Consider the following 23174-nt stretch of genomic DNA (forward strand, 5'->3'; position numbering starts at 1 on the left):
AGCCAATGTTCTGGTTACAGTGTTTTACTAATCCTGAGGAGATTTGGGTTCAAATAACATACCCACAGCCATGTGTTCCTTGAGGCTGCAGATTTTTTTCAAGCCGATTCCACATGGGTCAAAAACAGCGGTGTGAAAACAGTGTAAAATGGTTTAAAACGGTGTAAAATGGTTTACACCGTTTTCACAGTGCTGTTTTTGGTCCATGTGGAATCTGCCTCAAACAAAACCACCTTGCAAGGATTATTGTGAAGACAGAACAAGGAAAAGAAGAGCTTTCTGAGTTTTTTTGGCAGGGATTAAAAATGACAGACTTTCTGACAGACAGAAAGGTGTATCTTGCTGGAAACTGAATTTTGTACTGGAGTGCAGGAAAGGGGCCCAGAGGGAATCTTGGGCCTTTGGTGACTCTGAGCAGCCCTAAGGAGAAAAACATATCCCAATGGAGGTAATAATGTTGTTATATATGCCTCACTTCCCTGAGCAGTGAGATGTTTCATTTCCCTGGGTTGGTTCCCTTTGGAAGAGAGCACTGGGTACTTACCATGTTTTAATGATATATTTTTATTTATAGATGTGTAAGGAGAGCACAGGTATGGCATGTGTGGCTGACCCACTGTCCCTCAAAAGTTCTGAATAACTGAATATTCTTGTAGATTTTTCCATGGGAGAGGGACAAAACCTTTTTTAAGAGTCGCATATCTAGATTCTATAGGTGCTCAACAAGTAGTAGCAATATACAAAGACCCCCTCACTTGGATCAGATTAAACTAAACTAAACTGAGCCTACCATCTTATTTTCAGGACTGGGTCAGCCAGTCTCTGGGAAATTTACAAGCAAGGGCAGAGAGACTGCAGCAACCTGCTGTTTGTCCCCAACATCTGACATTTAGGTACTGCTGGAAATGAAAAAATAGATGTATCATGATGTTTAAGCTCTCGTGCTAGTGAGTCCAGGTTTCAATTCCATTCTGCCTTACAATTGGCAGTTGAAAATCTTGGGTGTAAATTACTGCACCCACCATAAGCACTGCTTGGTGCAGCTTTCATTTTTGTCAGCCTGTCTTTGTGTATGTTCAGTGGAAGTCCGGCTATGTGCTGAGTGAACGAACGAATGAACATTAATTACACATTTAACAATAGCAATACCTTAATTGCATTTAACAATAATAATAATAATTACAGATGAACAAGAAATCGGCTTACAGCCACGCAAAGGCAGCTTGGGGACCAAGTAGCCAATCAATCAATCAGCCAATCAATTCAAGACTCCCCGGGAAGACAGACCCCCCCCCCCCTTCCCCCGCAAATATGCCCTCGTTTCGATGCAGGTAGGCTGCACCTCCCTTGCAATGTCGTACTCTGCCCTGAAGGTGGCGCTCTGCCCCGATCCGCCTCTAAACAAACTGACTGGGATTCAGAGAAGGGAGGGAAAAACAGACGGGGAATCCAACCAATCAAGAGCCACCATTGCTTTCCTCTGAGAGGAGATAGACCAATAGTGGTGCCCAGGAGGTGGGCCGATTGATGCCGTGCCCAGGTTAGGCTGAGGTGTCGCTCTCCTCTCCCTATAGGCAGCCTCGAGCGAGCGGCAGTAGCGGCTTCGTCCGCAGTTCCCTCAGGAACGGCTTCGCTCGGGAGCGCGGATGGTGAGAGGGGCTGCTCGGCAGCGCCTGCCCCGCACTGGCCCGGTCTCCAGGTAAGGGGGCAGCGTCAATGTCTTGGCTTCTCTATGGGGGTGCTGGGGGGCTGCGAGGTTGGGATGGAGGTCTGTGGTGAACTAGGGGTTGAAGGATAGGGGGCTTGGAGAGTGCCTTGGAGACTTGAATGGAGGAGGTGGGAGGCGAGGGGAGGGGGAGTTGTCTTGGCATGTTCAGTTGTGGAGGGGATTGTCTTGGGGTCTTGGCATGCTTAGCTATGGAGGGAATTGTCTTGGGGTCTTGGCATGCTTAGCTATGGGGTCTTGACATGCTTAGCTATGGAGGGGGTTGTCTTGGGGTCTTGGCATATTTAGTTATGGAGCGGGTTGTCTTGGGGTCTTGGCATGCTTAGCTATGGAAGGAAGGATGGGGCAACTGGGGATGGAATGTGAGGGATTTGGGATAGAAAAGAATGGGGCTGGAAGGCTAAAATGTGATGTTGAGGTGTTTGGGTGATGCTCTTCGTGGAGGGTTATGGGGGAATAGGTTTGGGTTGTTTGGAAGATTTGTACAGAGGGATGTGAGAGTCTGAGGGGTGTAGGGAGTAAGGTGTTTTATGGCTTGGTTGTGGTGGAGGAATGGGTTGTTGGGGTGGTGGTGCTTTGCTGGATTGTATATTGAAGGATGGAAGTATTGGTGTATGAAAGGCCAAGGTTTTGAGAGTATTAGTGTATGAAAGGCCAAGGTTTTGGGGTAGAAGGAAATTGGGTGTAAGAGCAGAGAGAGGACTATGTGGGTTTTAGAGGTAGGAGGCAGTAGAGCACAGGTGTCAAACTCGCGGCCCTCCAGATGTTATGGACTACAGTTCCCATCACCCCCTGCCAGCAGGGGCTGATGGGAACTGTAGTCCATAACATCTGGAGGGCCACGAGTTTGACACCTATGCAGTAGAGGGTGATGACAAATGGTGTTGTGAATGGACTTTGTGGAAGGGAATTAGAAATATAGGGGTGTGGGGCAAAGTGCAGTGGGATGGGTTGGAGGTTGTTCAGAGAGTTTGTATAGTTAAGTATGGAAGTGATTTGGATATGGGGAGTTGGGGGAAGTGGAGGATGAAAGGTAATGACTTTGTGAGTGGTCTGGGGTAGGAAAGAGTTGGATGGAGAAACAGGAGGTGTTTGAGGAGGGGGCCAGGGGCAGTCTCAAGGGTGATGTGTTACTGTAGGGATTTAGGAAATAAGATATGTGGAATTTTTAGGGTTGATAATTTTGAGAGTTTGCAGCAGGAGGGATGTGGGGCTGGTGGCTTTGTTAGGGTTTGAGGTATGGGAAAGCAAGGCCGTGATTGCTTGTGTGTTGCCCTGTGCGAAATTGTCTGCTGATGTGTTGAGAAGTCAAGATATAGGTAAAGGGTTTGGGAGTATCTTGGTGAATGGGTGAGTTTGAATAAGATATGAGAATATACAGGTGCTGAAAGAGGAGAATGGGGGATGGGTCCCTATGAGGAGTTGGAGATTGCTTTGAGAGTTGAAGCTCTACCAACCACATGGAGGATATAACTTCTGGTGTCAGGCTAATTGGTTATAGAATAGGACTATCCTTGGGTAAGGAACTGGTGATATTTGTTAAAGGAGAAGGTGCTGAGGTATTATGGTGTGCTAGATGTAGATAAAATGGTTCATTGATTCATTTTGAAGGAGCGGAGTTAAGAATGTTTCAAAAACAAATAGCAATCTTTTAAATATTTAACAAAATTTCATTTCAGCATAAGTTTTTGTGGACTATAGTCCACTGCAGAAATTATGAGTGGATCCTTGCTCTGTAGTCATTTTATGTTGGCATCAAGGGGTCATAAAATGCAAGAAGTACAGAATTAAGTGTAATATGTCAAACTCAAACCCAGTTAGGAGAAATAGTCTGTTATTTGTGCTAAACTAGTTAATACACATAATGTTAGATGTTTTGTTAATGCAAAAGCTTCTAAATCCTTCTTCAATGCTTCCAGGGAGGAAGGAATAAATCCCAGTTCAGCTATGTAATCTGCTGGGGTACTTGGTTTTTGACCTAAGTCACCATCTATCAGCAAAAATTCGAAGGCAGATTCCAGTGTGAAAATGTGAAATTGGGATTCACTAGCAGATGCTACCTGCTGGGTTGAATTGGGACTTGGAATTTTTATCTTGCTGCAACAGTGACTTCCTTAACAAAATGTGTAATTCCTCACCCTTTGTAAGTATTAAGTAGCTTAGTGTGTAATTAATAAAATGATTTCCATTTGAAGCAGGGTTCCTATAGCCCTTGAAAACCTTATGCTGGAATAAAATGGTTAGTCTTTTGAAGTTTCAAAAGACTTTTTGTTGTTGAAACAGACTGATGCTGCTATCCCTTCATTATGGTATTCTGATTTAGGTTTGTTGCCCAATGGAATTTAGGTTTGTTTAGGTGTGTTCTTATGGGGAGAAGAGGTTTCTGAGTATGCAGTGGAAGGTCACTGCAGAAGAGGACAGCATTGTGCATTGGGAGAAGATTTATTTCAGAGGGGTCATGGCAGACAGAGATGTTGTAGGAAGGGGTAGTAAAATAACACAGGTCAAAACAGGACACAGTCCAAAGGCAGAAGAGAGACTGCCGCTAGTAAGGAAGAAGGGTTGATCCTGTAATTTATCCTTCATTTGGTGCATGTAATTTATCCTTCATTTGTATAATGTGTAGAGTTAATGTGTTTGCAGGTGAAAGCCATTCAGCATATTCTTGCTTCGATATTGGCTTCACTGGAATAAGGTGGTCTTTGCTGTGGTCACTGCTCCTTGGGAGATCTTTGGGAACAAACGTACAGTCAAATGCAGGGAATTTGTGGAGGTGCCCAGTGATGTGTTGTGTTGGGTGGAGTGGAATTGTCATGCTTACTTGTCCCTGCAGCCCTATGTCATTGCCTTCTCTCTTTCCCCTTCCCCTTTCCAGAACCACAGGCCTGGCGGAGAAGCCACCTCGCAGACGAAGAAGCAGGTAAGAGGATGGGTATCTCTTTTCTCTGTTCCCTGTCCCCATGAGTAGAGGTGAATTCAATGGGTTTTCTAACACCTTGCTTTGCTTCTCATCTTGCTCTTTTTATCTCTTCACCCCCCACCCCATTGTTGCTGCAGCAGCTTCATGTCTGTGTTGTGAGCTCCCAGATCTGGGAAGATTGGGGGTGGGGGGAAGGGGACTATGTAAACAAATGACATTTGGACCTCAAGGTGGTAGAGGAGCAGGTTTTGTTGTGTTGCTGTTATCCTGGAGAGTACAAGGATAGATCGGAGGCAGGAACTGGGTTTCTCAGCAGTTGGTTGTAAGAGGGACTTGGAGAATGGAGTGTATGCTGCAGGCAGAGAAATGATATGCTTAATGCTGCCCACAGAAAGATGGAGACTTCCCCCTTCCATTTCTTCAGAAAAAAATCACTGAGGAGAGCAATGTGCTTAGCCTGATGCTAGCTAAAAAAATTCTGTTTCTTAGAGCTTTATACACACATTTCTGTGTTTCTGCCTATCTGTTCAGACACAGGAACCTAATTTGAAAATGCACACTGCAGTTGTATTCCACCCCCGCCCCCCCAATGCTCTGCAGCTGCACTTCCTGTTGGTTTCCCTTTCCTTAGTCCGTTTAATTTTTGAACTGGAGGATCACTCCCATATGTAATGAGGGATTATTCCACAGGTTTATATGCTTCAGAGCAGAAGTCACTATTCTCCCTCCTCTTCTATGTATACATCAGCAGGCTCTGGTATGTCGGGGGCTGTGGGTTGCAGGGTATCTGTCGCTCTGTCTTTTGGGGGGGGGGTTGCCTGCCACTAGAAGACATATCTTCCTCCCCAGTTGCTGAAATGACATCAGCTGCTTATGCGTGTGAATAGACACTTCCTACGTGTGAGCGCTCTCAGCCGTGGCGAGCTGGCTATGCTCTCAGATCTGCCCTTTCACTGGGACTGGGTTGCGAAGGGAAACTCAAATAAGCAAGGCATCCGTGGGCAGCTGTTGAGAATACTGCATGTGGTGATGGAGGGGGGAGCGGTTTGTGCCATTGTGAGTGGGGGAAGGGGGATAGCCTGTTGGGCTAAGTACACGGCAAAAAGGCTTGAAGGAGTTCAGTGTGCGCAAGTATTTTCTCTTCATCCAGTTTCTGCTGCTCGATGGAAACACTGTTTTTCATGTGTGTTCTTGGAGTGCTCTGCTATGCACGAGCTCTGAGAAGCTGATCTTATTTTCCCACCCTCCCTGCAGTGGATAGGATGTCTTAGTGGAGGGAGTGAGAATACTCCAGAGCTGCTGGGGAATAGGAAATGTTACAGATGCATCCAGAAAAGTGGCTTTTGAAGGCTTTTTAGTATTAAGCAAATCCACTACATCAGTTTCTGACTGCTGTCCACCTTTACCTTGGTGGCTTTATCAATTCTACAGGTGGCTTAGGTTTTTACATCTCTTCACTCTTTCTCCGAAGTGTTTGCTGTTTACCATTGCTGGCATATTTCCAGAACTGTCAGAATGTTAGATTGAAAATTCCCTTTGGGCAAAATTATCCTGATTATTGTCCATTAGGGAGGTTAGAGAGAGAACACTGTGTTGGTATTCTGGGGCCTGAACTAAGCCTCTTATAGCTCTGCAGGTGCAATTTGAGATTTCGGTTTTTGCCTATAAAGGCTAAGGACTTGAGTATGTATTATGTATGAGAGGACTACCCCATACTGCACTGGAGAACTTCCTTTTGACTTGCCCAAGGCAGTCAAGCCAGATGTGCTTTCTAAGGGTTGCCTCATACCCCACCCACCCCAGTCAGTATCTAGGGGCCATTTAGAGGTTAAGGAGATATGTTTTATCTACAGTGGACTGCTAGCAAATTTTGGTGCGATAGTCACTAGTCTAGATATTTTTCTTTTCATAGTCATGCAACCCATGTGCCTCTTTTGCACTGCAGAATTATTTGCTGAAGAGATCAGAGTTTGTTTTGCTTTCTACAAACCTATGTAAGGTTACTAAACAAGATTACTTTCTTGAAGTACTCATACTGAAGGCTTCAATCTTATATGCTGTTACTGGAAAGTATATTCAATGAGACAGACTTTTAAGTAAGCATGGTTAGAATTCAGCAGTAAACATCTACAACTCCTTGTAATGGAGGACAGGTATTTACTAGGCAAAATGTTTGTCTCCACGAGATAAAATGTAAATGATTATGTTTGATTCTACTAGATTTTCATAACTTGAGAACACATTGTAGAACCCAGGCAATGGGAGAGCATAAAATAGGAGCACAACATAATCCATATGTAAAGATTGAATCTCCTGCCTCCTGTGACCTGCTAGTCCAATAAAAGCCCAGAATTAATTATGTTTGTGTAATTAATGGTATATGTATGTATTAAATGTTGATTCACCTCCCCCAAGCACCTGGACAATTGTATACACTTCCAGTGCTAAAATATAAATAAATCTATAATGTCCAAAGAAATGTCCAAACCAGCCCCCCCGTAAATCCTACTTTTTGCATAGCTAAACCAATATAGCGCAGTCAATTCAGTCCTATTGCAGTTAGGCTAGCCCTGCAAACCACCAGTTAAGATGTCCTTCTGGTTCCTGAACTGTGACAGTAAAGGAACCATGTGAACATTCCTCGTGAAGGCATTCCATAGCTTTGGTGCAATGATTGAAAAGGCCCTGTCATGCATCAGAGGTCCACAGTGCAGCTTCTAGATTTCAGAAATTGATGTTTTCCCTAGTGGGGTCTTTTCTTAATGTAAGAGGATAAGGGTATAGATTTACTCATATTAAATTCAGATTTTATTTTACATCAGTTTATTTCAGTGATACTGTAATTGAAACTTAACATTTACCATACTTGTAAAAAATTATTTTATCAATTCTGCCAAGGATAAGGATGTGTCCAATTGTGGGATTCAGATAATTTAACAACCGGTTCCGGTGGTGGAATTCAAATAATTTAACAACTGGTTGTTTACAAGCACCATTTTAATAACCAATTCTGCTGAAGTGGTGCGAACCTGCTAAATCCCACCACTGGATGTGTTGCTGTTGACCAAGATCAAGTTAATTTGTGCCATAATATTCCCCATTACTGTGCATGGGTATGAAAGCTGGACAGGAAGAAAGTGAATTCCTTTGCAATGTTGTGTGGGAGGAGAGTTTTACAGATCCTGTGAACTGCAAAAAAAGACAAATCAGTGGGTTCTATATCAAATCAAGCCTGAAGCTAACATGACTAAACTGAACCTATAATACTTCTCATAATTTGATTGCGAGAAGACAGGTCTCACTTGAAAAGGCAGTATTGCTAGAAAAAATGGATGGCAGCATGAAAAGAGGATACCCAACAGGAGATGAATCAGCTCTATAAAGGAAGCCACAACCCTCAGTTTGCAAGACCTGAACAGGGTTATTAACAATAGGATATTAGAAGCTTTTAATTCAATGGATCACCTTAAGTCAGAAACGAGTTGACAGCACTACATATAACAACAACAGTTAGGGCTTGATTACCACCCAACCCCCCCAACCCCACCCCCCACACACATAACCACCATCTTTAGTTGCTGCATCACATACATGTTTTTATTTGGATTGACTTTTGGAGAGGGGTTAAGAATTTTGTGCTGTCATTGACCTAATTTGAATATATATTTGTTTCTCTAAAATATTGGTATCCACCCCAGGACCTTGACTTTGTTGAATAAAGAATCTTGATGACTAGAGCTAGAGAGTGGAATATGTCTGAAAGTGTCTTCCTAGTATCAAGCAGTGTCAAGTCTGGATCTGTTCTGTCCAGATAGCAGGGATGGCTAGCTGGTGGACTATGTCAGATTTGGTTTGCTGAGCAGTCTGGCTCATTGCAGCTTTACAAAGCATACATCAAGGTGTAGTAAAATATTGCCCCATTTTTCACTCATGAGGAAGACACAGTGTTTTGCAAAAATTGGGAGATTCCATACTTTAATGTTGCGTCTCCTTCCAGGTTTTGTGTGTCATGCCCTGGCTCTGCCTGAGCACATGTGCTCTGTAACTCTAATCACTTGTGCAAGTCAAGCTGCGCGCAACCAAACATACTTCTGGCTTGGAGACTAAAGTTAACTCCCAAGAATGAAGAGGTTGGCCATCTCTCTGCCTTAGGTGCAATAAGGGTAAGAATATTTATTGTAAAGAAAATGTGACATATGTGGTCTGAGCTTGCTTTTTTGTCCCCAGGGGAGCTGAAGGGATATGTTTATTGCATTACTGCTTGCATTACTGCTAGTTTTCTATGGCCGTTGTTCTCTCTAGGACTGAGGGAGGTATTGGCAAAGCAGAATTATTCACTCAAGTCAGCAAATGAGATCTTTTTGGGGTTCTGAAATCTGAAGAAGAGGCACTTGGGATTTCCCATTCTTTGCTGTTGGATGTCACACTCTTGCCCTGTCTTAAATCAGTGATGCTTTCTATCCTAAATGGGATAAAGTGGTCTCAGTAGGGTGTGGTTTGCATCAAGTTGTTTTCCCCAACTCTAGTATTTGAGTGAGATTTTCTGCAACCTGCTAGAGTGGATCAACACAGCCTCTCTTGCCTCATCACACTTCTGTGTCCCAAGGCAAGTGTCTGCTAATGAGTCTGCCTCTACCCAAGACACTTTTGCATCTACTTTTGTGTAGGGGAGCAGAGAAGTATCTGTTAAGCAAATTCCAGGGCCACAGTCACGAGTCCTCTCTGTTCCTATTTTGCCTCGGTAGCCAGAAAGGTAGTTAGTGGACTGAAGAAAATTTCTTTTGGCCTTGTTGCCTCCAACCGCTGACTTACTGCCCTACTGCTAATGTTAATAGACTGAACTGTGATTGAGATGCTGTGAGATCTTAGCCACAACATAGGCAAAGTTGCAGCTGCTTGGACATTTGATGACCTGAAGTGAACCTGATTGTATAACACATGGAACTTCTCCATGGCCTTTACTGTGGCACAAATGCCTGAAAATCTGTGATGCACCTGCCTGCAGGGCTGTGTATTAGTGAGGCAAACTGTGTTTTTGAACAGAGATTAATCTACCATTACCGCCCCCTCTACAATTCTTTCTCTTGCTGTCTTGAGTAAATTGTTTCAAACAAAATGTTATTCGAACTGAAATATTGAGTTACTCGGTCATTGGGGTCCAGTTCCTTTCCATGCCACTTGACTAGAACCACAAGGGGCAGGATCAGAGTGTGCAGCAGTTGGCAGGAGAAGGAAGCCCTTGTCATGATCCAGACCCTGGGCACTGACCTGGGCACTGAGGACCCTGACAACACTGCATTCAGAACTGGCTCCTTGCGAGGAAATGCAGGCAGCAGTTCTAAGCCCTTCTTGCAAGCTCAGGTAGAGCTTGATGCTGTGTAGCTGGAAGAACCTTCAAGAACCTCAGAAGAGTGGAGTTATGAGCCAGCTGCTCAAAGGAGGCAAAGAAAAAGGGTACAGCTGCAGAGTTAAAGGAGAAGTGCTCACATTGCTGCAAGGTATGGCAGAAGGCTCTGCCAGATGGAAGCATCTGAGGAGGATTGAGCTCTTGCAGGATCCCAGCCTCATTAGGCAGGACTTTCTGTATAAATGCTGCCTTGAGCTTGGCCCTGCCTGGGTGCAACGAGTGTACTTCCTGGTAAGCTCCACATGCCTGGTCTTCCTGTGACCTCCAACTCTTAACCTGCAAACCTGATCTTCTGCCTGTGCCTTGACTCTGGACTGCCTTGACGCTGCCTTTGTCTGCTGCCTGCCTGAACTGTTTTGGACTATGCTTTTGCCTGCTATCTGCCATAACTGCAGCCTGTCTTGACTACACCTCACTTTCTGCCTGCCTGGACTCTGGTCCATCTGGCCACATCCTAGCTAGCACCTTCTGGCAGCACAGCCCTGTTGTGATGATCCACGCAGAGGGTGGATCAGGGAATAATTTTTCGGCCTTTTTCATAGTACCCCAACATCTGCAAGTTGAAGTTAATTGCCTCAGCTAACTGTTGGTGCTGTGGAAGACCTTGGCTTATAATGAAGCAAAGATAAAATCAGTACTGAGACAGTGAGGTGTCGTGCCTAGAATCCTGGAGTCAGACCAGGGAAGTTACATCCAAATCCCCAGGTAACAACAAAACTCACTGAAGGACGTCGGGCCAGTCGGCTTGCCTTGAAGGGCTGTTATGAGGGTAAAATATGGGAGCAGGAGGAACATACTACACTACCTTGAAATCCTTGAAAGAGAGGCAGGATATAAATGTGGTATCTTTTTCATCACACATTATCTTCGTAGTGGCAATTATATTACTAAATGTACTTCTTGTGGTGTTCTTTCTTAAAGGAGTTTGAACTGGCTTCTTTATGTTTCCTGGACAGTCTATGCATACTTTGGCAACAGAACCACTTCACATGCCTTCAAATGATTCTGTGGGTTGTACTCACAGAGTGGTATTAACACATGTATTGTGAATAAGGCTGTAGAGATAGGGTGCTAATCTGTTTGGGAAACTGGAGGGGTCACCCCTGAGACTCGCTTTTTATTCATGTTTCAAATGCTACTGAAATAACACACAGGAACCTTCAATAGATCTTCTGCAAACTTGCAAACATCCGCTTGACTGGGTGCATGTGGCAAGTGAAAGTTGTTTCTGACCTTTGTAAATAGAAAGCTTGGGGCTTATATTTTTTTCTTGTTTTTCCAGGTTTTCTCTAACAAATGCATGAAAGCAGTTAGGCTTGCTCTCACCAGAGTACAGCAATGATTCAGGACTTTCCAGTTCATTGACATCTACTCAGTCTTTTTTCCTGCAAGGCACATAATTTGTGCACAGAAAAACCCAGCTTTAACCCTTGGTTAAAGTTTCTCAGGGAGCAGGTTTTGAAGGTATTGCAGTGACCTAGATCCTGGAGAGCTGCTGCCAGACAAAGGAAACAGTATTATATTAGATAAACCAATAATTTGATTCTGTGCAAGGCAGCTTCTTACCTCTGTATGATTTGAAGGTTTTTTCATCTACCACTGCCTCAACTTGCAGCTGAGGGAGGAGGAAGGAGCCAGTGCAGTCTCACCCTGAAATATACAGGTTGCATGTGGCCTAGGGTAATTTTTTTAAACTTGGGAAATGCTGTTCTGTTTCTTAACCAGCATTCTTCACTCCTTTCTCTAAGAAAGCCCATGTGGTAGAGTGATTGGAGTGCTGGACTCTGATCTGGAAGACCCAGATTTAAATTCCAAATTTGTTATGGAATCTTGCTGGGTGATGTGAGTAACTTTGTGTCCCCATTGAGGAGAAAGGCAAGGCATAAATTTGAAGTTTAAAAAATTGAGCATGTTCTGTTTGGCAGCACAAACTTCTGTTCAAACAGAGGGTCAAGCATGTCAAGTATATTAACTCATTTCCTAGCAATTTATAGATCAGCTGAGCTTGGCTGAATGGTAAGACAATGGCATGTATCATTCTGGCTTCTTGGGGATGTTGAATGGGACAATTAAAGTAGTCTAGAGATACAGTGTCTTAGTGGTATGGCAGTTCTTGGATGTTTTAATCTTGTTGCCTGTGACAGAATAGTGGTGGTGGTAGTAGAAACTTAGAAAACCTGTGAGGTCCATGACATGAGAGAATAAGAGTAACATTGTTGGATCAAACCAAAGATTCTGGTGGCCAGGAATCAGCTGAAATGCCATCAGGGGCAGATTCCCCACAGTCAATTAATCGCGTGATACTCATGCGAAATATCAAGGATTCAGGAAGAACTCCCGACTGCCTGATCAATGAACAAGGATTCATCCCGGTTCTGGCGCTCATTCTCCCCCTTATCCCGCGTCTTTGCCGAACCTGCTTGAAGGTACTACTATTTCAAAAAACACGTCTTCGATCCAGTTTGGAGGGGAGGATCGGGGGTCTAATCTTGGTTCAAATTTCCCGCTGTGGAGCATGACGCAAATGCTTCCAACAATCAGTGCGCAAGGTGCTGTTCTCGCGAGAGCACGTGAGAACGATAACGAACCAGAAATTTGGGTGGGGGTGAGATGCTGACATCATGACGTGATAACGTTTTTGCGGGAGAAAAAAAAGGTCCCACCCCAGCACAGCACGCCAATCAGGAGAGACCCGCCAAGCCGATCTTTTGTTAGTGGGGATTGTTACATTTCTTGAATCTGAGATAGGCCTAGATGTTTTCACTGGAAACATGCTGCAGTGGGGAGGTTGAAACCTTGATGAAAAGGTGCAGTTTATTTTCAGACTCGGTTTGATCTAGGTTGAATTTCCCGGTGGGGATTCAGCCAGGGTGTGAAGCAATAGCCCTTCCCTGTTGTATGTCTTTATCGCTTTGCATTCAGGTTGTACATCCTGCTCACATGGAAGCTCTGGTTGCAAAGGGATCCTCCATTAATTTCTTAGCGTTTGCCAAAAGATAGATTAGAACATTATTTTATTGGGTCAACATTTTAGTATGCAAAAAAAAATATGAAAGAAGTGTGAGTCTGGGCTAGCTTGATTTCATCAGACCTCGGAAGCTTAAGCAGGGCTAACTTGGTTGGTATTTGGGTGGGAGACAACAAAGAAACACCAGAGTTGCTATACAGAGGAAGGCCATGGCCAACCACCTCTATTATTCCCTTGGCTGGAAAACCCTACAGGTTTGCCATAAGTTGGCTGTGACTTGATAGCACTTTACACATACACACACACACACACACAACAGGTCTTGAAAAGCAATGTAACATTCAAATGGGCTGCTTGTAAGTAGTAATATTAATTTCTTTTAAAGTAGAAGAAGAAGAGTTGGATTTATATCCCCCCTTTCTCTCCTGTAGGAGACTCAAAGGGGCTTACAATCTCCTTGCCCTTCTCCCCTCACAACAAGCACCCTGTGAGGTGGGTGGGGCTGAGAGAGCTCAGAAGAACTGTGACTAGCCCAAGGTCACCCAACTGACGCATGTTGGAGTGCGCAGGCTAATCTGAATTCCCCAGATAAGCCTCCACAGCTCAAGCGGCAGAATGGGGAATCAAACCCGGTTCCTCCAGATTAGTACCAAGTAATGTGCATTTTCTTGCTGTTCAGGCTGTTTTGCATTTCTGCTGAAGTCGGCCCTGCTCCAGGCTGCTGTTGGAGAGCATTTGTTGCATTCTGCTCATTGGAGAATGGAGCACTCTGTTGGCACAATGCTGAGTGATTGCAGGTGGCACTATGTGCAGCATGTGTGGGAAGGGAAGAATTTATTTAGTAGATTTTTCTACCCCACCCTTCCCTCCAATGAACCTGGGGGGCCTACATGCTTTCTTTCGACTCTTTCATTTTATCCTTGCAACAGCCCTGTGAGTAAGACTAGGCTGATGGATGTTGACTGGGGATTTGAGCCTGGGTTCCCCTGGCTCAATGCCCTACTGTAGAACAACGGTTCTGGGGGTTGACACTCTTTGCCAGAAACCATATTACCTGCTTTTAGGACAAATGTTCCATCTCTGGTTCAAACCTTTCAGGCTAATGAAATTGTTTATCTTTTGGCAGCTTTCCTGTTGAAGCCATGAGGGCTAGCTCTGTACAGGTGTAACATTACTTGATCTCTTAACCATGGTTACTAGGTCAGGTAGTATTCTGTTTGTATTCAGAGATGGATCTAGTTCTATACCTTCCAGAAGCTTTTTTCAGCGAACTGCCTTCTGAAGAAGAGAAAATTTCCCTGCTTCTGTGATGCTGTCCAGGAACTTTGCTGCTCTAGGCATGCATTTTCTGACTGCTCGAGGTAACGGGGCTGGGCTTGGCTCTGCCACTAGCTGAGCTGGCAGCTTGCCACAGTGTGCAAAAAATGGAGTTGGCTGCCTTTCTCCTCTGTAATATGAGGACAAGCTAGCATAGAGCGCCTTAGTTTCTAGAGCAGAGATCTCATGTAATGGGAGATGCTGAATTGTTATAGCCCTGGTATAACAATACCAGGTGTCCTTGGAATGACAGCTGATGCGACATACGAAACTGCCACAGCTCCAGCCCATCCAGCCAAGCATTGTCTGCTCTAGATTATTGAAGTTGTCCAAGATCTTGGACAGAGACGTCATTTTTTAACCCTGACTTTTGAATGGGAGTTGCCAGGGACAGCACCTGGGTCCTCCTGCATTGCAAAGCATGTGTTCTGTCACTGGGCTGTACTCCTCACTGCTTCCAGATAGGTTGCTGGCAAACGTAGTAATAATAAACAGTAGCTCTTCAGTCCCTCTGTTGTGTTTTTCAAAGCACCATGTGCCTAATTTGTTATTTTAATGCCTAGGAAATATTTGAGAGCAGAATATAAATATGGTAAAATAAAAATAATCTGTCTTAGTGTAGTGCTTCATTTGCAATATTTATTGATTTACTTCATTTATACTCTCCATTTCTCCCCAGTGGGGACATGAAATGGTTTACACCATCCTACCCCCTTGCACTTTACCTTCGTAAAAACTTTGTGAAGTTGATTAGGCTTGGAACAGTATGTTTCAAGGTTATCTAGCAAGCTTCCATGCCAGAGGGGATTTGGACCTCAGTCTCCCAGATCTTAGCTCAGCACTCTAGATGCTGCTCATTCCTTGCCCTCTTAGCCACAGACCTGTAAGATGAGCAGTATTATGTCTTACATAGGTGATGGGAGTTATGATTCAAAAGAGGCTTGACCTGTAGAATTCCTCTTCTTGTGGAATTGTGTGCTGTCTCCCCACTCCTAGTTCCATCTGCATCAGTAAAGTTCTCTACTGCCCTCAAATTCTCTGTGTACGTCTTGGAAACATGAGTGTCTAAATCTTGCCATGGAATTCCACTTCAAGGGAAATTTGATAGCATGTGATGATTCTTGATATGGGAGGAAAACCTGTAACCATCTTTAAGAGTGGATAATTAAACATTTCTTCCTGGATACCATTTTTTAATGCCTCTGCATCATGACCCTGATATTCCCTGGAGGCTGCGCATCCAAATATTAGCCAGGGTTCAGGGGCAGAGAGTATGTGATTGGTCCAGGGTTCCCAGCAAGCTTCTGTGGTATGAGTGGAGATTTGAACCTGGGTTTTCCAGGTCCTGGTCCAATTCCTTAACCACTACACCACACTGGTTCTCCAGGGGCGCAAGTTTAGCATTAGGATTTAATCAAGTGCAGCCCTTCAATGGGGAAAAAAGTGCTGATCAATGTGGAGACTCAGATAGCATTGTTGGGAACCTTTGACCCTTGAGTATGGGCTGTACAAGAGGTCATGAACTGCAGTGAGTGGTATCTGTGAGGGTCAAAGCCCAGACCAATGTGTGATTAATTGTCAGAGAAAACAACAGAAGGCTGAACAAGAATAGGGAAGGGGGGGAGATGCCTTTTTCTGTTTAGCTTGGTACAGTTGCTATATTGACGTCTCAGAATGCACAGCAGGCAGGATAAGGAAATTTTGTTTGTAGTCTCTTGTTTCTGCCTGCCCAGAATACATGGACTTAGTTAGTCGCCTAGCTAGCCTGCCACACAAGTTGCTGACAACTTTAAACTGTGGCAGTGTGGTGGGGCATGTCTACAATGATGTGTGCACGTTGGTGGCCTTCTTGAATCGAACTGAGCTGTCATTTATATGTTCTGAGAGAACAAACCAGAACAGCCACAGTTTCTGCTTAACAGTATGTGAACTTGTACTTGGTGATAAAATGTTAGTGCTAATTGGGTTGTTCCTGTAAATATTGGAAGCAGGGATTATTGTAGTTACACTTCTCAGGGCTGCTGCAGGTGTAGAAATTTATGCTCTGCAGCCATATATTACCTGATTAACACTAATTGTATGAATGTTGACTGTGGATGTTCAGATAGGCCTCCAAGGAGTTGGATTGTACTTTTAAAGGAAGCTGCCTGTATGAATGGAGGTGGATCTTGAGGCACAGATCTTCCTCCTCTGCGCTAGTTCCCCCCACTTTAGCTGTGTTGTGAGAGAGAAGTTAATTTTAAAATATATCCTCCTGTACACATACAATTTTCCACGTGGGTGACTGGAGCAAAATAATTATTAGGATGTTGGATCGCAGTAATTATAACAACAGTCTCCCTGAGAATGTCATGGTGGCAGTAACTCTTGGAGAAAAAGAAGACATTAAGTAGGGAAGAGCCATGCTGTGCTGATGCTAGCAGAGGCTGGTTAGTGCTGTCTGCTGGTGACACAAGTTTGCCACAAGATCTTGTAGTGAAAAGATAACATGCTGTGCTTGCTTGTGTATCCTTTCTTTTGCACAGAGCAACAATTTCACTGGAAGGGATAGGAAGGTCATTGAGTGTGGCCCTCATATCCAGTCATATTGACATTTGCAACCTGGATCTTGGCATACTGCAAATGTAGAGCACATGCATTGCAAAAATCTTCTTTCTTGAAGGCTATTATTTATTTCATTTATATACCATCTTTCTCCCCAATGGGGACCCAAAACTGCTAGCATCATTCTGCTCTCTGTTTTATCCTCATAACAATCCTGTGAGGTAGCTTCAGCTGAGTATTTGTGACTGGCCCAAAGTCACTCAGTGAGCTTCTGTGGCACAAGTGAGGATTTGAAGCTGGGTCTTTCAGAAACTATTCAGCCATTCTTTACCACTATGCCATAGGAGAGTGTCCAGATGGCTCAAGTGAGCAAGCCAAATTAAGTTGAAAAGAGTACAATAAATCTCCAGGATCACTGGCCATTTAAATTTCTTCCACATCCCAAGCTTGACAACTTGGTCATAGGCTGGCAGGCCCAGGGTTGATGGTTGCAGAGGTATCCAACTGGCTGGTCTCTCCCCTCCCCCCTTCCCTTTTGTTGTTTCTTTTCCTTTGTGTTTAGTTTATTGGTCCTGTTTATTTCATAGTTAATTTATTCCCCCTCTGATTGATTTATTATTAGTAATTAAGTCCCTGGGGCTAGTATTGCTGCCACTTGCTTGGGTCACGTGGGGGTGCATTTGGCCCCTGTCCACATGTCCTTTGTCTGGCTTTAAGATGTCAGTGGCCTTTCTTGTGTCTTCATCTTGAAATGTCCTGAGAGATGTTGCTGGTGCTGAGAAAATAAAAAGCACAGAAACAGAAAACCTTTCTTGCTTAGACAGGGCATCAAAGAATCATGTTCTCTTCCCCAAACCAGTCTTCCACCAGGAAGTAAGAGGTCAGTTTGGTCTTGGCATGGTTTCTTCTCAGTTGTCTAAACTCTGTGGTCTTGAGAACTCTGTCAGGAACTCTTGAACCAATTAACCACAACTGTTTTGTTCTTTAGTGATGTATGTTCAGAACCAAATCCTCTTGCTAAAAGCTGGAGTGGTTCATAACTTTAAAAATTATTTAAAAGCAGATTGCGTGAGACACACAAGGAACAGAAGGAATGGAGTCTGTAACTGTATCTTCCTGGCCAACTGACTCTCTCAGACATGTCAGGAGTGAAAATCTGGCAACTGCAGTAAATGCAGGCACCTTTCCGTTGGTCACTTTGTAACTGATGTGTGCATTGAGGTTCATACATCTCCCCTGAAAAAGCAACATCTTTCCAAATGAAACTGACAAGGGTTAAGAGATAGTTTAGTCCATGTCTTTGCTGCAGGTTAATTCTGGTTGGCACGGTGTCGGTTTTCATTCTTAGACTCAAGAGTATGTTTGTATTTGCTCACTTGCTCCTTCCTGGGCCTCCAGTTTTTGCAGCACCGCCTCTTTGTTAACTGCAAAGCCTGCAGTTGTGGAGGAAATTAAGGAAACACTGGGTATTGGCAGGCAGTGGGAAGAGTAGCTAAGTTGGTATGGATGTCTGTGAAGGCATTCACAAGGTTAAGTTCTGAAATACTTGCTGCTGTAAGACCTTTTCAGATACTTGCTTATTTCAGTCTTTTAGATACTACCTTTTTAAAGCTGGCATTTCTATCTGTGAAATCTAGAAAGATGTACTCTGTGAAAAAGGCAACATCTACAGCACTACAAATGTGTTTATTAGACTACCTGCTGATAATTTTCTGTTTAAAAGGTACTGGGGCACACCTACATTAAACTTATATCAGCTTTATACCAGGCACTGTCTCCCCCTCCTTGGGAATTGTAGTTTGTTGCATGAAAGGGTCATGACTCAGTGGTAGAAACCTGTTTTGCATGCAGCATATCTCACATTCAGTCCCTGGCATCTCTAATTAAAAGCATCTTGGGGTGCAGGTATTGGGGAAGACCCCTCTGCCTGAATGTCTGGAGAGTTGTAGCTTGTCAAGCATAGCCAGTATTGATCTACTTAACCAATAGTCTTTCTCAATTTGAAGTAGTTTCATATGAGGGTGGTAAGAAATCCTTGTTGAACATTCTAAAGGCCTCATGTACCCTGTACCACACTTGCCCTGTGAACATGCCCTCTGTGATTTAAATAAACAGTACTTCAGATGAGCTTGTTAATTTTGTGTGCTTTTGCTACTGGAGCCATTCAGTTTCCCCCCTGGAACATTAGGAGCTGTTGTGTAAGGGATTTGAGTTGTCTCTCTGGAAAAAAGTCAAGAAAGGCGTCGACTACTTGCAAAACACCCTTCATTTGGACTGGTGGTGTTATCTGCTGAGCAACATTTCTGTGTAGCAAGGGTCACTAGAAGGTGTGACCTGCTGTGGTGTCCTAGTCACTAGAAGCTATACTACCAAATGTTGGTACTGGGCAAGTTTACTCCCCCTCCCCTGAACTGGCTGGCCATTCATTTGCATGAGAGAAAGACAATGGGTGGACTCAGGGACCATTAGACTAATGACTGAACTGTCCTGCTGCCATAATGACATCATATTACAAATCCAGGTTGAACATGTCTGCATAGCCTGTTTTTTAAGATCTGTATCTTGGTGCCATGACTCAGGGTAACCCAATACTGGGAGCCACACAGGGCTGACACTGGTTAGTATTTGGATAGGAGAAACCACCAAAAAAGTCCAATGTTACTATGCAGATAGGCACTGGCAAATCACCACTAATGTTTCTTGCCTTGCAAATTCTACAAGGTTTCCATAAGTTGGCTGTGATGTGATTGCACTTTGCACCATCACCATCTTGAGGACAGGAAGGTTTCGTGGTATGATTTTTGTCACAGATATTTGATGGAATGTGTTATAGCTCACAGAACCTTTTGCTGAAATAGACAAAAAATAATCTTTTAAGGTGCTACAGGAAAAATAAGTGCTTGGAACCCTGAGTAGGTTAGGAAGTGAATTTAGCTTATGGGATCTGCAACCTGCGGCTCTCCAGATATTCATGGACTACAATTCCCATTAGCCTTTGACAGCATGGCCAATTGGCTGATGGGATTTGTAGTCCATGAACATCTGGAGAACTGCAGGTTGCAGACCATGTCACTAGTCACTAGAGAAATGGTTACCAAAGAAGGAGCTGGCATGCCTTCCTTGGCTCAGAACTGCGCCTTCTTGAGACAGTTTCATTGTTTAAGAGGCTATGAAGCTTCCTTACATGCTGTTGGATGCTGCACATAGCTTGCCTCATGGCAATCTGCTAGATATGGATATTTGTGGAATAATAATAATAAATTGGGGTATCCGCATAGAAAATACAGCCTTTATATTTTGCTGCATCCTTGAATGTGTTCCTCTGTCTTTTGTCTTTGCTTTTAAATACAGGAGCCATGAAAAAGGAATAGCTTCTTCAGAGAACTGGCTGTTCTGGCATTTTGCAAGTCAAATAGCAACGTGATCATAACTAGTTTGGGTACAACTATAATCCTGTCTCTTGTCTCCCTTCCTCAAACCTTTTATAATGCCTTCTCAGAAGCTACAGAGTGTGTCAAAGTGAATGACAGGCAGAAGGAACAGCATTCTAAGCTGAATAGAATTAATCACTACTTAATTCTTATTACTTACATGCATATAAAGGAAAATCTGGGCTGAGGCTAGGCTGGGACTTATTCTTGCCATCTTAATTAGGCTTTCTGTTTACATTGTACCACCAATCACTGGCTGCTATTAAATGCTAAAAATAACAAAAGGAGTCTTTTTGTAGCTCTCTTGTTTTGATTCCTTGCATACACCTCCTTGATATCCAATACAACACAGTTCTTGTTCTCAGGATTGCTGATAGCCATCGGACAAAGATTCCTGATATTTGGGCTTCCCCTCAGAAGAATGAGGTGCTTGATTTAGAATAGTTATGTTGCTCCTGCCCCCCAGTTTGGTTCCCTGTTCCGGGTGGTGATCCAGACTCTCAGAATTTTGTACCCCCCTCCCCCCTGGCCTCCGGCTCAGCAGCCTCACTTGTTTAAAGCTTTGTGATTTTTCTTAATTGGCTCATGTGGCTTTCAAGCTTCCTTCATCTGGAGAACTCTTTCCACTTTTGTTTGACAGCTGGGGAACCACTGCACATTTTCCATGAAACCCCTTTGTGCTTTAGAGGATTCTTCTGGGTCTTGGCTGGTGCGTAGTCCGGATCTCTGTTCTTCCTGCATTGCTGACACTGCTGCACAGTTGAGCCTTTTCGATCTGTCAGCTTCCTTTTACTCCTCCTCCAGTGATGATAGAGCTTTTAGATGGTGCTTTGGGAGAATAGAGGGGTGGAAATGTCAGCAGCTTAAAAGACAGCAACAGAGGGATTGTGCCCCTGCCCATGCTTTGCACCTCTTCTTTAAAGTGCAGAAAGCCTGGCTGTGAAGAGCAGCAGTAGCAGCAAATGTTGCTGAATGGCATGGATCCAGTACTCGAGACTTGTGCTGAGAAGCTGTGGCTTCTTGCCCACACCTCTATATGATGGAAGTGGCAAGCCAGAGCTCCCTCCCCCCCTCCCGCCCCCAGCCTGCTCTAAATGTCTGCAGTAGAAGGAAGTTGAAGGAGCAGAAGGTGCTGTATGGCAATGACCCCAGTTAGTATGACTGTATAGATCTCCCAGATTTTCATGGAAGAAAACTTTGATGTAGCTCCTTAACGTGTGGTGCAGTGTGGCTTGTAGTTTAATTGATATGCATGTGCAAATGGTATTGGCCACCAGTATGTTTCCAGGCCCACTCTGAATGCTGGTTTTGATCTGTGAAGACCTGAAAGGGCAGAGTCAGGAGGATCCCAGGGAGTATTTTCTCCTACACTAGAAACCTATCCATCCATTCTTTATCATTTGCCTGCAGGGCCCTGCTCCAGCTGCCATCTTTTGTGGTTGCAAAATTGAACTCTTCCGGGGTGCAGAACCTTTTTAGAAGTTTTTTCAGTACTGTTGCTACATTTGGCTTAATTGCTTGCCTTTTGATGGAAACCAGGCTTTTAAAAAGGAGGCCTTTGCATATTAATTGCTCTTCCAGTACTTATGGGAGAGGAATCCTTTTGCTTGCCTTGTTTTGTTGCCTTCGACTTTACCTGCTTATAAGTTAATTTAAGTTATATTTTTGAAGCAATTCACAACATAATTAGTGACTGAAAGGCAGCATGCAAATTTTAATAATAGTGTGATGGACACCAAAGCCTCTAGCTTATGATCGGTGATCCTTGATGGTCAGGAGAATGTGCAGCAGGGGAAGAAGGCCTTTCCTGCCAGAGAGTCAGAAAAGTTGGCATGCTGTGTCTGCTGGCAAATACCTTGAGGAATCCTACAGCGACAAACCCTGAGCTTGGGTTGCAAGACAAGATTTGGTCTGCTGCCTGTGCATGATCAGTGTCAAGTCATAGCTCACCTATGACTCCCCTGAAGGGTTTTCAAAGCAAAAGAGAAGTTCAGAGGTGGTTTGCCATTACCTGCTTCTACATGGGCTGAGAGTTCTGAGAGAACTGACTGGCCCAGGGTCACCCAGCAGGCTTCATGTGGAGTGAGGAATCAAACCTGATTCTCCAGATTAGAGTCTGCTGCTCTTAACTGCTACACTGCGCTGTAGAATTAAATGCTGACCATTCTCCCAGAATGGTTGTCAGGATAAATACATGCATTTGAAAAGGGGTCACAACTAGATAGAAGAACACATGCTTTGCATTCAGTCCCTGGAATCTCCAGTTAAAAGGACCACATTGCTGATTTAAGAAATAACTTTAGCTCTGAGACCATGCAGATCCATAACTATTAATTGTTGACAGTGTTGAGTGAGAAGGACCAGTTGTATAAGGCAGAACATCACTGGGGGAGATGATCAGCAGATTAGGGGAAGGGGTCTGCCTCAGCTAGCAAGCCCACAACAGGCTCATCAGCCCAGAATGGCACTGGGGGAAGTGGTCAGCACTAGGAGGGAGGTGGCTCCCTCAGCTCAGATTGGCCCAGGGAGTAGTGGGGGGAGAGGTTGCTTCAGCTGGCTTGCAGACCTGATAAACCCTCTCAAAGAGCCAGATCTGGCCCCTGGGCCCCATATTGACAGTTAGGGCATACATATGGCCTGAAAGCAAGGCAAACAAACTAAACATCTTCCAGCTTACAAATGCTCAGCTACTTTGTTTGCTTGGAGATGACTCTCTGCAGGAGAATTAGTTGAATGCCTTTTTGCAAAGCTATGTTAATGAAGATGAATACTGACAGAAGAAATATGGTACCTTAGAAGAGGTACTCAATGAGCTGCTCCTTCCCTATGCAGCCTCAGACCCAAAGGACATCTCCAGGGCT

General features: G+C 44.1%; 1 protein-coding gene across 4 annotated transcripts in view; it reads left to right on the top strand.

The window, feature by feature from the left end:
- Positions 1-1579: 1579 nt before the first annotated feature.
- Positions 1580-23174, top strand: part of SCAI (suppressor of cancer cell invasion) — a 77060-nt gene continuing 55465 nt past the window's right edge. For 3 of the 4 annotated variants that reach the window (XR_007245924.1, XM_048512910.1, XM_048512911.1), the window contains exons 1-2: positions 1580-1699; positions 4602-4646. Coding sequence is in view for 2 of the 4 variants with exons in the window: in XM_048512910.1 (XP_048368867.1) it covers positions 1647-1699; positions 4602-4646 (98 nt within the window). In the remaining 2 variants the exon portion in view is untranslated. Of the gene's footprint in view, positions 1700-4601; positions 4647-8643; positions 8810-23174 lie in introns of all 4 variants that reach the window. The other variant, XM_048512912.1, reaches the window with a different exon arrangement.

The sequence above is a fragment of the Sphaerodactylus townsendi genome, linkage group LG12 (assembly GCF_021028975.2).
Source record: "Sphaerodactylus townsendi isolate TG3544 linkage group LG12, MPM_Stown_v2.3, whole genome shotgun sequence".
Taxonomy (NCBI): domain Eukaryota; kingdom Metazoa; phylum Chordata; class Lepidosauria; order Squamata; family Sphaerodactylidae; genus Sphaerodactylus; species Sphaerodactylus townsendi.